General features: G+C 36.5%; 1 protein-coding gene across 1 annotated transcript; it reads right to left on the reverse strand.

Moving 5' to 3' along the window:
- Positions 1-5766: 5766 nt before the first annotated feature.
- Positions 5767-10132, reverse strand: skida1 (SKI/DACH domain containing 1). Its single transcript, XM_072253809.1, has 2 exons — positions 9922-10132; positions 5767-9746 (listed from the first exon to the last, which is right to left on the reverse strand). The coding sequence occupies exon 2, from the start codon at positions 9738-9740 to the stop codon at positions 7227-7229; it is 2514 nt and encodes an 837-aa protein (XP_072109910.1). The 5' UTR covers positions 9741-9746; positions 9922-10132; the 3' UTR covers positions 5767-7226.
- Between the last annotated feature and the right edge of the window lie 6142 nt (positions 10133-16274).

Below are 16274 nucleotides of genomic sequence, written 5' to 3' on the forward strand. Positions count from 1 at the left end.
CGGAAAGGTGTGAACTCAGATGCCTTGTGCTCGTCCAGGACGTTATGTTTATCAGTGCATGGAGGGGGCGGTGTGGGTGCTTGGTGGGGGCATCGACCGAACGCACTCGAAAACCAACCTGCTTGCTTTCTTCTTTCCTTAAACAGAGAAAATACAGTATTTTCGTCAATCATTGAGACAATTAAAGCAAGTTCTCCATTTAATTTAGTTACATGAGAGAATAAAATTGGATCGTTCTTTAATACTTTAACGCCTAACATCAAGTGGAAGTAGAGTTAGCCAAAGCAGCTGTTCGACGTAGAGTCAGAACAAAGAGGAAACCACTGATGTAGATCCAGTTTGTTTGTATTAACCACTGAGATTTGGAGAGAGCCAGTGGTTTCTCTTAAATCTTTAATTGTGGATGAAACTTAAATCTCCTCTTTTTTTTCAGTAGAAGTGAGTATTTTTACATATACCCGAACATTCAGTTCTAACCTTTGGCCGCTCACAAACTGGGAGCACCAGTCAGTCGTAAACGAGATTATCCCTACCATACATAGTACAAATGAGAGGTGCGTAAAATCTTATTTTCATCCTTAGTTGGAGCAGTTTAATCACCTCAATTTGTCTGATAACCTATAGTCAGAAACTGGAACTAGTAACTGCAAAACAAAGTCTGGTGATTGATAGCGACGTGTTGCAAAGTAAAAATTAATTTGTACTTATACGTCCCCATCTGATCTTCACATCAATGTGTATACTTAATTTATTATTTATAATAGGTGACTATTACTATGAAACACAAAAATGTTTGCTAACACTGACAAAATTTAAACACTGTAGTTGTGGTCATGTAAATCAACATATGTAAAACAAACTGTCGCCTCAAAGTTTGAATTTTAAAAAGGAAAGATCAAGCAATGTCACAAATACGAGGTAATAATATGATAAATTTAAATCAACGGAGTAACTTTGAGCAGAAATGTTTAATCAACACGATTTCCATGATTTTGCCCGGACTCTCCCTGGATTCCACCGTTATCTTTCCAATTCATTGGAAGGTTTTTTTTTGTGCTCCCTCTCTGTGATTACTACCCATCCCCCCGTCCCCCGATACCACTTTCTTGTTTTCATAGTTTAAAAGGCAGCTTTTTTTTATTACTACAGTTTAATTAGCTTTTGAGAATACGCAAAATGCAATATATCCTTTATTTTAGACATTTATAACCTGCAATTTGTTTGATCTCTATGCTATTATGCAATTTACGTTTAGCTGCAGCTCAAAACCGAATTACCTTACTATATTACTTTGCAGAATCCCGCAAAGTTTCAATTCAGAGTTTAGATTTTTATGCTGTTCCAGCCTATTTCTTGGACGGAATGACCAACAGACAATGGTTTCGTGGGACCTAATGTCATAAAGTAAACAAACAACGCAGATTTTACAGAAGATATAGCGAGTGAATGTTATTAAGATGAACTATCAGTTGTAGAAGATCGTAGCCTCTTTAATGGCTCGTCATCTGACTAAATCAAGCGATTTTCGACTTTTAAAACGCACACGAGATTCATTTTTTAAAAATATCATCTTGTCATTCTGCAATTAATTCCATCTAAGTCAAGAAAACTGAACATTTCCAGTGGGGCCGGCTTCCTGTGTGAGTGGGGTATCAATCATTGAAACTTTCTATCGTTTGTTACCTAGAACTTGCGCCGATAAGATCGAAAAGATATTTAAAGGCGTTATTTTTTTTAGAGACCAGCCCAAACTTATTTTCTGGACGGTCCTTATTTAAACTTGGTTTACCTCTTCACTTGCACCAAGTAAACCAGTTTAGATAATGGCGTATTGTCCCCGGTTACCGTTTAAAGATTTCCAATGGTGAAGATAGCAAAATGGTAGAGATGCAAAAGTATGTGTTGAGTGTTTGAACAGAACTCGACATGTTTCGTGATAAACAGCAATATTTTTCTCACGTCTAAAACGGACGTTTCATTATGACCTAAACCATTTTACAGAAACAATGCCTCCATTCAACTAAACACTGTAATAGGTTTGCCAGAGTCGTAAGTTGTACATTATATACTAATTGTGAGAAGTGTAAGTAACAGATGCTTCCAGCATAAAGAGCATTTGCGCATTCTGCAGATATATATATTAAGCTCATTACATTTTATACATAAAATCATTCTTGTATGCATTAAAGAACAGCGTATTAATAACAAATAATTGATTTTATCGTAATTTCGTAATCTTGTAACGTCACTGAATGTTTCATAGCTCAGTCATCTGTATTATATTATTTAAAATAAAGTATTGAAAATGCAAAGCACAGGGTAAAGGCCCGCTGGAAGTAAAGAACTAACAACACGCCTTCACTTTTGGAAAATATCCCGACCCCACGTGTCACTAGCGTCTGTTCCCCTGCTGGGTCCTTTGCTGTCTCTGGGAATACCGATCGCAGATTAATGAAACTAGCCTGTTTGTTCTCAAAATTGGGGATTCAAAAACACTATAAATTTAACCTGCACTACTCGAGGCTCCATACTGCCTCTTGAAGCTAAGACAATAAAGAAACGGCGTTAAAGATTAAACCGTGAGATTTCAATAAAATCGATAATTTGATAGTACAACGATTCGTCTGATTGATTGCCAAATGCCTCACAAATGTTTATTGATGGCTTGCATTTGAATCCTTATGTAGTGCGTTTGTAGGCCTCCTCTATAACCTGTATTATCTATTTTTAAAACTATAAACAGAAAATTTACATCATATCATAATTCAATCACATGATTTTCTGTGGGGACAAGCCGTGGTTTGCACTCAATCATTTGATTCTGTCGACATTTTCTGAGTAGTAAGTGTAAGGGTTAAGTCTGCCTTTTGACTTGAAATCCAAGACAGGGTAACTGCTCTGAAAAAGGAACATGGTATCACAAATCTGGTAATTCGGAAGAAAATCTATACTACAAAGTTTTTTTTGTTTATTTGGTAATATACTATTTGGTATTTAAGAGTCATTTTAACAGGTTTAGGCACGGTGCTTTGGCACTTCTTAAAATGCAAATATGTTTTTGCATTTTAAGCATGACAACCCTGCGAATCAATGCAACTAATTTTTTTGTGTGTGAACAGGATCCCGAAGCCTCGTCTTATAAAAAAAGACACGCCACGGTCGCCACGGCGAGCATTTACTGTCTCTTGATTGCAGCAATGACCAGGTTAGCCCATAAACCTATTCATACCTAACAATAGGGATTCTCTCAACAATTAACAAGAAACAACATAATAAAGTCGTTTACAAAGAGCTGACTATTTACGATAAATTATCCAGTCTTTAGGAGAGCCGTGCGTAATTTCACACGCTTTATAAGTAAACTAGGTTTCAGGGGCGCACACGCATTCTAGATGTACCGCCACTCATCTCTCATTTTTAACCAAACTCCATTCACAACATTCCGATACTGTGTCTTTAAATCAAAGTGTATCATTGTTACCAACGTTTTTTTTAACAAGATTTAGATGTTTGAAATGGATATCGTGGCACCATTCACATATTCGGTCACCACTATTTTAATTATAATGCCTATAATGCTCATGATCTTAGAAACCGGTTGGATTTTTTTAAAAAAATAGTTTGGAACGGCAAGATTGAGAGCTTTTTTTAATCCGTGTTATTACCTGTCGAATATCATTAACTCTGATCAGAAGGAATCCGGAGCATCTGCTGATACTTAGATTGCTGTGATTTACTTTAATTTGCTCTGTTTTGCGGGGCTTTTGGAGCAGCAAGTTAACAACACAAAAGGAAACTGGACAACCCTGCTTAACAGAGAAATTAACATGTGAACTGCAGAAAAGAGAGGGCAAATTGCTAACCACACACAGATTCGCCATCTTTAATGGAGTTTAATTCTAGTTTATTCCTTAGCATGCTGCTGCTTAATATTGTGCACTAAAATGTCAGAGGAGCGTACGTTATAAATCACACTAAAAGGAAGATCTGTTCCGCCTAAACTAATGAGGTAGTCACAAATTCAGTAAACACTAGTTCTTACTGAATAACAACAAAGACCTTGGGATCAGTGGAGCAATATGGCGGAAATTTTAAGCATTTCCTACAGGATATAAGAAAATATCCAGGGCTGTTGTTTAATTCATTTCAACAGCTTTTTTTGGGATAATTATCGTCAATTAGTTGAACGCAACTTGTATATTCCCATGTTATATTTGTGGTATATACACATATGTATAAATATATATACATTCACAGATATATGTATACATTAAATATAAAAATAATTATATGAAAGAAACCCTTATATTAACTAATTACTTCAGCAAGCCAACTAAACAATGTAGCCTATTCATTTTATTTGTCATGAACCATAGGTTTTGCAGTTTCGCAGATCAAAATAGTTTTAGTAACTATAAAATAAGTGTCATTGACCCTGAAAATGGCCTTTGTTTGCAAACACAGCTGTTGCAATCTTTACATTGCAAACTAAGATATGCGCAGGAGAGAATTAAATACGAAAGGATGGTGTGAGGAGAAGCCCAAGCATCTGGAGGGAAGCAGCTTGTTTTGAAACTGTCAGTTCACTAAACCCCTATTGTGAGAACCTCATGCTAAAATTTACCAGTCTTGACTGTAGTGGCTTAAAGCCACCTCAATGCTAAAACTACACTGAAACAACGATGAAACATGTTTAAAACAGACCAAAATGAATTATCAGAATAGGAAAAGAAACTTTGATGACATAGAAGACAATAACAACTTTTTAGGTATTTGGAATACAATCAAGATCACTTGTTACAACAGAGTTTGTTCAGTGTTGGTACTGTGCTACTTTGTTGCAACATCAAAAATGCATTTAACTACATCATGCACGTGAATCTATTTAAAATATTGTTTACCTACCAAATTGGTATTTACTAATGTGGAAATACCTTCATTCATTAAATTATGGTTGTCTGGTAAATAATTGTTGAGCCTTGTGGTAAATGAGACAAAATATAGTAATTTTATAGGAAGTAAAATTTGTGGGGTGTTATTCTTTGGCTAATTTAAACTATATTTGAAATGTTCTTTAATCAGGGTTTGACCAATGAAAACAACCATTTTAAAACCAAGACTCTTAGGATAAATCATTGCAACATAGACTGCTAATAAGTCACATATGTCAGCAATGGCAAAGTGCTCTACAGTTAGCAGCACATTAACTTAAATAAGCAATGTGTCATGCATTTTGCTGGTTGAAATTTTCTCTCTATGTACATGGATTAGGAATAAAATTGTTATGTTACATTAGGTTATATTAAAAGCTTCTGCTTTTCCCAATGTAGTAAAATGTTTCATTTTTTAAAGTCTACACTAACAGAGCATGCGAAGCATAGAGGATAGTATTGAAAGCTGAAATTACCCACTGTCTGTTTCAAATATCAAGTGACCTTGAGAGATATAATAAGGGACTGGTTTGTGGTGATAGTGGGATTCAAAGTGGTATCCACTGACACCGCTTAGCAGCGCAGTTAGTTGCCAGTGTACTTTTATTCTATAAATTCTGACTAGTATTCATGTGGTATTTCTATGGATATATGAATGTGAATAATGCAAGTTCCTACACAGATGAAACCTAAATAACATGATAACTTTCATTTTAAGTTTCTGTTATTCACTTGCCATTGTAATACACGGAATGCCAAGTCTGGTTATGCATCATGAAAAAATAAATACACCATCACTAGAATATTTTCTTATTATCAATTTTTAGAGATCCAGACACTTATGTTTGCAATGCCAGAATGCAACACTTTTCCTTCATCATTAACTTTTTGCATATCCCTTTGATACAGGTTTTTACAAACTTTACAACATCTGTATTTTTCAGAGACCTAAAACTTCCTCATTAAGTGCAAAATACCTAATTAACACACTGCTTGTCAATTTAAACAATTGTAATTTCTATGTTAAAATGCCATGCAAATTCACCCCTTACATTTCTAGGACTATGTAAATCATAACATATTATACTACTGTAAAATGAAACAACTGTAATCAAAGCACATCTTTATCACCTGTCATACTTTTCATTGCAAGGCTAAATTATGTAACATTAACAGTGCAAACTCTGTTTTAGACTTTCTCAATGAATGAAGTCCCTAAAGACAGTAAATAGTTGTCTCACCTAAATTTTTGCAATGCATCTTACATTATTGAGTTTCTATCTTTAGATGTAAATGTAAGTACAGCAATCTGATTGTCATTTGCACTATTTCTGGTGTCTTTTCTGAACGTTGAATATCTGAGTCTTATGCAGAATTTTAGTTTCTTGCTATTTTGTAAGTCCAAAAGCTATACGTTGCAAGATGAATTATGTGCCCGTGTTGTTCATTCATTGCCTAAATGCTCAAAATGAAAAGTAAAGGCCCCTGGCTTGATTGATTATACTTTATATTTACTAGTTTTTAGTGATTTTATTTTGTTTTATCTTTGTTATCTGTATGCAATAATGTACAAAGTTAGCATTAAGGATTTAGCCAGTCTCAGGGTTCCAGAGGTAAACATTTAAAGCAATTATTTTACGGTTAAAGACTAAAAGCAACAAAGCTTTGAAATCAGTAACCTGCTTGTTCTTATCTATCTAAGCACCAAGGATGGGGACTCTTTTCAATGTACAGGCTTATTTTATATAATCTGTCCGCCATATTGATTCAGATGAAGGTAGGTTTTTTTTTAAGTTAAACAACGTTCATACTTTGCTGTGGTTCCAATGCAGTATAATCAATCACTCAGGCAAAACATAAAGTCATTTGCGATTTAAAACTGTAGTGCATACATTTAATGGCTCATTTTCTAACATTTCACAATGTCGACTCGTGACGTACATTTTGCAGTAATCTTGTGGAGGTACTGACTTATATTTTGAACATTGAAATAATTTTATTTTAACTGTTCGAAAACAACCGTAAAACAACCTCAAAGTGACATTAGTAGTTCACAAAGTGTACTGCGGAATGCCTCGGTCAGCAGATAGCGGTGTTTGGTAAATTAAAAGGATAATCCACTCGAAATGTTTTCGGTTTTCTAGAACATTATTCCAATATGAAATTTTGCTTTTTTTGTCGAGATTTAATATCCGGTCGTAGTCATGACAAAGAAACCAGAAAAGTATTTTAATATATATATATATATATATATATTTCGCAGAGGCAAAGTTTTTTTAATCCAAAATATCCCTTTCATAAGTTAAATCGTCTGAATTTATGGCTAGGCGGGAGAGGTATTGCTGCACCACCCATCTGCCATTTCCACACAGGATGGGCCTTCTGAGGTGCTTCGGGATCCTTGGTAGAGTTCAGTGAATACGCAGGGCACAAATCCCCATCGTTGCCAATAATTAGTGACGGTGGAGAGGGAAAATTTGCCATGAAATTAAATGGCCTTTTCAACGTGGATGCTACACCATTGGCTACTCGCTTACGTTTATTTGTACCAGCAAATTCTTCTAGTGTTCCTTCATGCACATCTGGTTTACCTGTGAGACGCGGATTCTCTGATTTCACAATTGTTTTGACTGATGAGCTTTGCAAAGTATGCTGTTTCCCCAGCACTAAAGTCCTGTAATTCCTTCTTATTCTCGCACCATTTCGAAATTCGCAGTCTTCTAAAATTGGAATGTTTAAAGTGCTGTGAAGGTCTTCGCTTCGTCTGGATGCGTTTTGGGAATTGGTAGCGTTTTCAGTGCACACATAGCTTTCTTTCGCCTTCGTCGAAACACAGTCTCGCATTTTATTCTCACTTAAAGTGGTTACTGCTTGCTTCGATACATTGCACGCGTACTTGAGTTTCTTTCTAGGGTGTTGAGTCATATATCCGTATTCTTCCTCGCAGCTATTTTCTTCCAGTTTAACTGTAATATTGTGCATAATTGTTTTCCCCCTGTCTACATCGTCCTTGTGAATGTGAATGGCAGGCCCCTGACTACAGTCCGCATTTAAACTCTGGAAAGCCGAGGATAGTGCGATGATTTTCGATTCTTTTTCTACATTTACTGCTAATGGGGAATCATTGTCTTGAGGCTCGGACACTATTGTCACATTGTTTTCTTCTGCGCAGTGTGATATAGATGCTCCAAGGCATTTCCTCGACTCTGTTAATGTTCTTTGTTGTGGAAACTCGGTGTTTCCCTTTGGGCTAGGTGAAGGCCCCCCTTCTGCAGCACGGTTAATTGTCGATTCAGTCCTCTTTAGATATTGTGAAATTTCAGTATGTGGGAATGGAAACTCGGATATCCTGTCGTTATTTATCTCGGCCACGCAACTTCCATAGCCAGTAGAGCAGCACACGTTATGTGACTTGATAGTCCAGTTCTGCTCATTTCTCTTCACAACAGCCGAGGACTTTAAATTACAATGTGAAGTTCTTCCTTCTAGGAGATCGTTACCGGCTGTTTCATACACCACATTATTGTTTTTGGCTTGAAACTGGTAGTGGAAATTCGGCTGCGTTAAAACAAGAGGTTTACTGCAGATGCTCGAGAAACTGGTGCGCCTGAATCGAATGCTTTGAAGTGAAACTTGGCTGGAAACGGAGCTAGAATCCGATTCGGAGGAGCTGTCTTCGTCACTGGCCGAGGTTACGTCGGAGGATTCGGACACAGAGTCCTCCTCTTCTTCGTCCGAAGAAACCGAGTTGCTGGAACTCGACAAACTCGATCCAAAGTCCGAGTCGTTGTCTGCTCGATCAGAGAAGGAGCTGGTCTCGGAATCGCTACTGCAGCTTTCTTGCAAGGGCCCCTGGTTACAATGCAGTCCGTTGGCGAGATGAAATTTATTCAAGCACTGATCCCCTCCTTTAGTTTTGTAAGATTTAGGAGCAGCTGCCGCCAGCAAGATTCGCTTGGCAGTGCTTGAACTCCCCGAATGTTTCTGAGTGATTTCACACGAACTTTTGCGCCTGAAATAATACGTTAACCCGGTAGCATTTGGAGACTTAGGATAATAGGCGATGGCGGATTGGTAAAATACGGGATGTCGGCAAATCATGCTCCGAAATAAGGAGTGATTTGTGTGAAATGCCACACAGTTACTTGATATTTCAGCGGTTTCGTAGTTTTGGGGGGCTTTGCAATGTGATCGGACCATTTCTGTGTAACTGTGGCTGGTAAATTTGCTGTAGAATTGAGGTAGATTGGAGGCCGGTAGCGAGCTGCCGCCTCCTTGCAAAGTCCGGCTAATTCCAGCCAAAGGCTGCGGTTTTCCATTCAAACTCAACCAAACTTTGTTCTCTTTCAAAAAACTTGCGTAGCGATCAGTGGGGGCCTTTTCCTGTTTGAGGTCCGTTGATAACAATGTTCTATTTATTTTTCTCCTCTTAGTCTTAAGAACTCGTTCGGTTTTACAAGAAGTGTACAGGGCTTCCACATCTTCCCGAGAAATCAGAGTGCATTTAGCTGCATGAAAAGCAATAGAATTTATTGCCTTGAGTTTTCTTAATTCTTCCAAATCGCAGTGATGTTTCTTCACGTTTAGATGGTCCATCCTTTTGTGTACAGTTGTCCTGGGTATATTTTTCAGCAGATTAGTGAATACTTGGGAAAGCGCAAACATTTGTTTCCCCTTAATTATAAGGTAACCAAGTCTCACACCATCCACCTCTTCATAACCCGATTCCAAGTCTCCCATATCGACACCTAAATTCTGTCCCACATTCGCTGAAAAAAAACATCGACTGCGGAATTCGACATTCCTCATGGCATCCTGTTTAAAAACACATATAATTATTCCTTCTGATACAACTGTTCATATAAAAAAACTTTGGGATTATATTTAATACATAGCATATGGTATTGTAACACATAACTATAAATTTAAAAAGCAGCATCACACGTTATTCTTATGCAGCGTATATTTCACGTTAGGCGTATTGCTGTACCTGCAATCTTTTAATTATTCGAAATACTCATGAATATACTCTAATATATGAGAGAGAATGAAGAGAGAGAGAGAAAGAGGGAGGGAGAGAGAGAAAGGGGAAGAGAGAGAGAGAGAAAGAGAGAGGGAGGGAGAGAGAGAGAGAGAGAGAGAGAGAGAGAGGGAGAGAGAGAGAAATGCAGCTGCTATTCCCGCCGCTGCTTCTCCCACAAATAAGATGACAGAGTGAAGTGAGCTCGTCGGGAGACACCTTCATCAATTAATTCCCCTAAAGCCAGCTCTGATTGGATGCCACTGACAGGTGATGCAATAAAAATTGATATTCCACCCCCTTCCAAAAATCCCCCTCTAATTAGCATATCCTTATACTCCCACCCTCTTGCTGAAGTAAATACAGTTAGTATGCAAATCTTTAATATATTCCCCCCTCCCCTGAAAAAAAATCATCCTAAAGAGCGCTCCAGCAGCCGCAAGCTACCTGGGTTATTTTATACATTTATTTATTGTGCTTTCCGACGTTGTTGATATAAATACATATGAAAATGAACTTAATAGTTTAAACGCGACTTTTCGCATTGTACAGGTCAGACTATGCTATGCAAAATATTTGATGGAGACATTGTGCATTTTATTATATATTTTTGAAGAAAGACGGCCTCTCTTTTACCAAAGGCTAACAATCGCATTTTCCTTTCAGTCCAAAGAGTCTAATTTTCTTTAATAAGGCACTAACAATATCATATTGTTTGTAATAAAAAAAATTTCGTCCTTGTGTGAAATATCACCGTTCCAGGTTTTGCGTAGAGTTCGTATCAAATGTAGCTCAGGATTGAGCGCTCTCAGGGAGATAAATAGAATTTTTTTTGCATTTTGTTTTATTGACTTGTCAACACGTGTTTAACAATTTGATGTGGAAAATAGTAGAATATCCCAAAATGAATATAATTGTAAAACTATGTAGTCGTGCATATATCATTTCATTGCTGAACTGTTATCTGCCCGATGAATTAGCAACCTTGCTTGAGCATACCGTAGCACAGTAATGTTTGGTGCATGTCTACAACTAGCTAAGTGCTCTGCTTTTTCTTTCCATTCTTCAAAACCATGCTCATTGAATGAACTCATTAAAAGAGAACCTGTATTAGGTGAAACTTTCTAACTTTAATAATTAGATTAATTACAGAAAATATGAATCTATAATTTACACAAAACATTTTAAAATCGTGTTAACGTTTCTGAAAGAGGAAAACGGTCTTCAGCGGAGACTACTTCAATGTAACATGCATTTCCTTCTCGCAAACACATACAAAGATCTTCGTGTGATAAGTATGGTATAGCAACAGTCCCTCAATAATCAGACTAGCGAACTTCCTCGCAGTTCATGTAGCATATTAACATAACATCTATAAAGATCTAAAACATGGATCTCATAGTGCTACACAGACCTTATTTTATATATGTACAGGAATATAGCAAATTAAAGTAAAATTAAGTTCCTTTCTGCTACTGGACGTAAGCAGGCAGCGTATTCTGTGCTTTTCGCAGAAATCCCGTTTTCACAATGGCCACCTCGTTACTAGAGAAGCAGGTATCTGGAAACTGCTGTGACGACGTCGGTAACGACATAAAACTTTGTATTTTGCTACACTGGAGAAAACACGACGTAATACAAACATTTAATATCTTAATAATTTAAGCTTATTTTAGGTCTTCTTAACTGCCTGGTCAAAAGAAAGGGACTCGATTGCTGACTGCAGCGTGCAAAAGACCTTGCACGGCAGTTCAGCGTTTAGGTATACATGAAGCTTTGTACACAATTGCTAAGCACTATTCTCAAAGTGCAAAATCGAACATAGTGGATTATAGATCGTCAGCAAAAAGGTCTACGTGCAAACTTTTAAGCAATCCGAGACTAAGTCTGAAAATTAGTGCCACCCAGTGCAGAAGAGACGGAGCAGAAGCGTTTTTCGCGGCGCGACAGTACTAAACAGCAGAAAGGGGCGATGGGTTACTGAAGCGATGAAAGGGCGCTAGTTATTTCTACAATCAAACTTCATTTAATGGTCAATGCACCAGACAACGCATCATTGCAGTTATTGCTGACGACAAGCAGATCTTTAATGCTTCTTTATTAGCCTTCTGCTTAAACGGTTTGGGTCTGTATGAATTTTTAGGCTCACAGCATCATAAAATGTGTCAAAACACGGACTTATTCATAATAGTTGTGCTTCGCTCAAGTATAGGTCATCTTTACAACATAATTTTCATCACCACTCTGATAATATTGATTGGTATTAAAGGGATTTTGGGTTACGACTTGCACGATATGTTACACAAGGCAACAGAAAATATAGAAAATTCTATGCACAAATAATTTTCCTTATTATTTAATATGTTGACGGTTACTACAATGGACTGATCATCAAATCGCTTTAAAATTTATGCTGGCTGATGTAATGGATAAAACTGGATCATAGGGACCATGAGGGCATAACATGTAATGGCCGTCCATTTGGGGCACGCAAGGCATTTAGGGAACTATTGTAAAGACTAAAATGAAAATGAGAATAACGAAGACGTATTTAACAATTTCCACTTATAATTCATAAAATTACTGAACAATTACTGTCATTACTTGCATTTTATACAACCATTTTTTTGCTGCTTAATTCTGCCATCAGTTGTTTTTGTCACCATCAATATTTGACAGAAAATGACAGGTCGCTCTTGCACATCACTAAACGTCGTATATCCAAGGCTGTTTAGGAACAAGGGGTTGAATCTGAAAGAAAGCTCTTCGAGGCCCATCTTTTAATACACGAAAGGCAGGTTGCCTCCGCATAGCTCGATACATGTCGAGCTGGTGTTTTTTGTTTTAATCACCCAAGTTGCATCATAACAGGATTAAAATGCTTGATTAAAACATAAGGAAAACACAGCTACACACAGGTTCTACATAGATTTTCATCCACCAGCTACACACAGGTTTTACATAGATTTTCATCCCACGCCTAGATGTCCGAGTTGATAACTGCGAGACAACACAGCAAGGTGGCTGCCTGTCATTTTAATCAAATATAAGACCACTGTAAGTGATTTGATCTCAGCGACAGCAACATCCTTCATAGAACAAAACTGATTGTTCTAATTACAATAGCAGGTGATTTTCACAGATAAATATAACTCCCCATTTGAGACGTTAAGCAAGGTTTGAATTAAATATAATTTGGAACAGTGACATAAAAAGAATTTTAAAGTAATAATTGGCTACATTCAGATGCTAAGATAAAATAAACACAAAATATTTTCTGCATATGGGTTTAACTGGGAAAATAGTTAGTGAAATACAACTGTCAAACAAGATATCTATTCTACCAACATGGCAAATCAAATGTGATCTTGAATTACAAAGAACATAATCTAGTACTGTTTTATATATATTCTGAGAAATATTGTTGCTGTATTTCAATTCAATTACAAACAGCTTAATCACAAAGAGGAGAGCAAAGTGTTGTTGTTTTAAAACCTAAATGCCATCTGTGTTTGGATAAAATTGTTTATCAACAGCTTCTGTTTCACTTGTCAACAAATCTTATTTATTAATTTTACTTCTAATAGAGAGACGAGTAGATTGTTTAACTTCATATACTTGTAGGATGGTTCACCATTGTTTATAGGTAGAGTCTAGTTTTTTTTACACACACCAACAGAAAGAGACACAATTCACACACATGAAGAGTGATTTCTTGGTTTCCTCCTTGGTCAAAAAGGCTTTATTCATCGAAGTATGTTTTTACAACCATGCAAATCAGCTGCACCGTTGAAATTTGTACTTTAAAAGTACACTTCAGAGCATTTAGAGCCACTCAGTAGCCAAAATATGTAAGTTATATTGATAAGTAAATGTTTTAATGGCACATTTTATCAACTAATTAAACTTTTATGAATGTAATAAAAAAACCCAACAAGTAGCAAACCAATAATTAGATCAGAACGATCTTTTCACCCAGAAATGACTACAGATTACATTTGAATGTGGGATGGAGTACAAATGATAGTTGAGAGTCAATACAGGAGAAAAGTTCAATATTATAGCTCAATATTACATTAAAATTTAAGTTAATATTGTAAATTTGTTTAGAGAATGTTGTTTTCTGCAACTCTCTTCAATGATAAACCACTGTAAATGTGTTTGCCTTAATGCCTTACTGTTAAAAACAAGGAACCATCCTGTGTGTGGTGCAGTATCACTTAAGTGGCAAATTTTAAAGACTGCGAAAAGTGACACTTTATAAATGCATCAGTTGGCACAGAACATTTACATAATGTTCCTGTTTTTGTAAGTCCTTTGAAATATGTTATGTGAAAAAGATGTCAAAGAAAAAAAATTGCTTGCAAAAAAAATGAACGTTAAATGTGACTTAAACCATCCAGGATGGATTTCCATCAGGAATTTGTTCTATTTTACTTGCATATAGACTGTATGCCAATTGTCTACTGACCCATAATCAAAATGTGTTGACCTTTCTACCCCTCTCCTGCCCCCTGACCTATCCCGAACTCAATGCAGCCTTTCTAAATTTGCAAAGCATTGAACATGCAAAGGGGGGCTGGGGAGGCTTTGTTCTCAACAGACCATCAGAGTGTGCATTCTGCTAAAAAGAAAAGACGCCCTTTCTCACTGATAATGGTCGAGCAAGAAATAAAGCAGCTAAAGAGGGGACTATACGCCTCTCACAAGTATCAACGTTCACGTAGTAGGTATCAAGAGAAATAAGATAGCAATTTCGAATTTTCTCGTGAACCAAGAGATTATGATGAAAAAAATCCAAACAAGCAAGTTTCGAGGATTTTAGTCAGCGACAAATTTCGAATGCAGTATAAATCAGTTAAATGACGTAAGAAATGGTTAACTCAGTCAGTTGGCAAGAAGTAGGAATGTCATTAATAACATTATAATTCGATATAATTCGACTGAACTTGCCTTAATTTAAGCATTTAAAACGTAAATATTTTTCAGCAACCTATATTAATCGTTCAATTTAATGGATAGACCTAATACTTTGATAGACTCGGTGTTCAACTAACAATACATTGTGACGATCAAATGTACGTTTACATAAATACAAATATTACATTATACAATTTTGCACTGCTACCCAAAGAGAATAAAAGTTTAAATTATATTACTATTATCGTATTGTGACCACTTAGCTTATACTGAAAAGTATAATTTAAATTCCTAATCACGTTATAAAATTCACACGTAATTGGATTTTTAGAAAGCGCAGTTTGTGAAAGATTACCTTGTGGCTGTATAATAATCAATGATGGCAGCATCTAAAAAAATCATAGTTGGTCCCCATACACAGGACAAATTCAAATCCGTTTTTTGCTCTAAATCTGCTATAAAGTTGAGGTAGATTCATATTTTCCTTGCAGATATGTTTCTATAAGTTCAAGTAAATTGACAGTGTAGAGCGAACAATTTCGATAGTTACATTTAACATTTATTCGGAAGTGCAATTTACTTCTGCCCAGTTGAATTCAAAATACAGTGCAGTCTTAAAACTTTGCGAGGTTTTTCAATGTAGTGCATTGATTGTGCCTTAAAATAAACAGAAACAGATCGATTTGGTTCAAATGTAAAAGCTACTTTTGCAATATTGGGACTTGGGGACAATCTCTTGTGATGTATTTTTTTCATTACAGATTATGTTTAAAAGGCGTTAACTTCAATCAAATTTAAACAACTGCAAAAATCAACGATACAAAAGTAAAGTAAATTTTAAAGAAAAAAATATTTTCTGGGTTCTTAATGGAGTTGTAGGCCACTTCCTTTGAAAGTTCGACATTCAATTCGACTGGCAGCCGCAGAATTAGGATGGACTAGAGGGTCGTAACGTAACCGATTCAGAAGGCGGGGGCCAACTTACTGCAACAACGTGCTCGGCAAGGCAGCCTTTAAAGAAACAACAAGATTAGGAAAATATGTCGTGCATTAAACACCGTTTGCTGTATTTATAGGTACCGTCGGCGAGCTTCTTGAGATCTAATATGCACGGAAACACTTTTGTCGATCTTAAAGCACAGAAGGTAAGCATTTCCAAAACACGCCGTTGCTGGGTTCGTGGGGAGCAGGGCAGAAACAAAGGGAATTCATCCCCGATCTCGAAAATCAATTGCATATTTTTAGTCACTAGTTGTTTAAATTGTCTTAAGGAATGTAAGCATCTAGATTAAATATAAATTTCATTTTTTAAGATTTCAATGAGAATGAAGTTGGAGGTTCAATACACTCTGGATCGAACAAAGCACATTTTCTAAGGTTTCCTGCAGAAATAGACTGGTTTT

The sequence above is a fragment of the Mobula birostris genome, chromosome 3 (genome assembly GCF_030028105.1).
Source record: "Mobula birostris isolate sMobBir1 chromosome 3, sMobBir1.hap1, whole genome shotgun sequence".
NCBI classification, from domain to species: Eukaryota; Metazoa; Chordata; class Chondrichthyes; order Myliobatiformes; family Myliobatidae; genus Mobula; species Mobula birostris.

What these genes read in the sequence shown, in the direction of transcription:
- skida1 (XM_072253809.1), bottom strand. Translation starts at nt 9,740, where the DNA reads ATGAGGAATGTCGAATTCCGCAGTCGATGTTTTTTTTCAGCGAATGTG.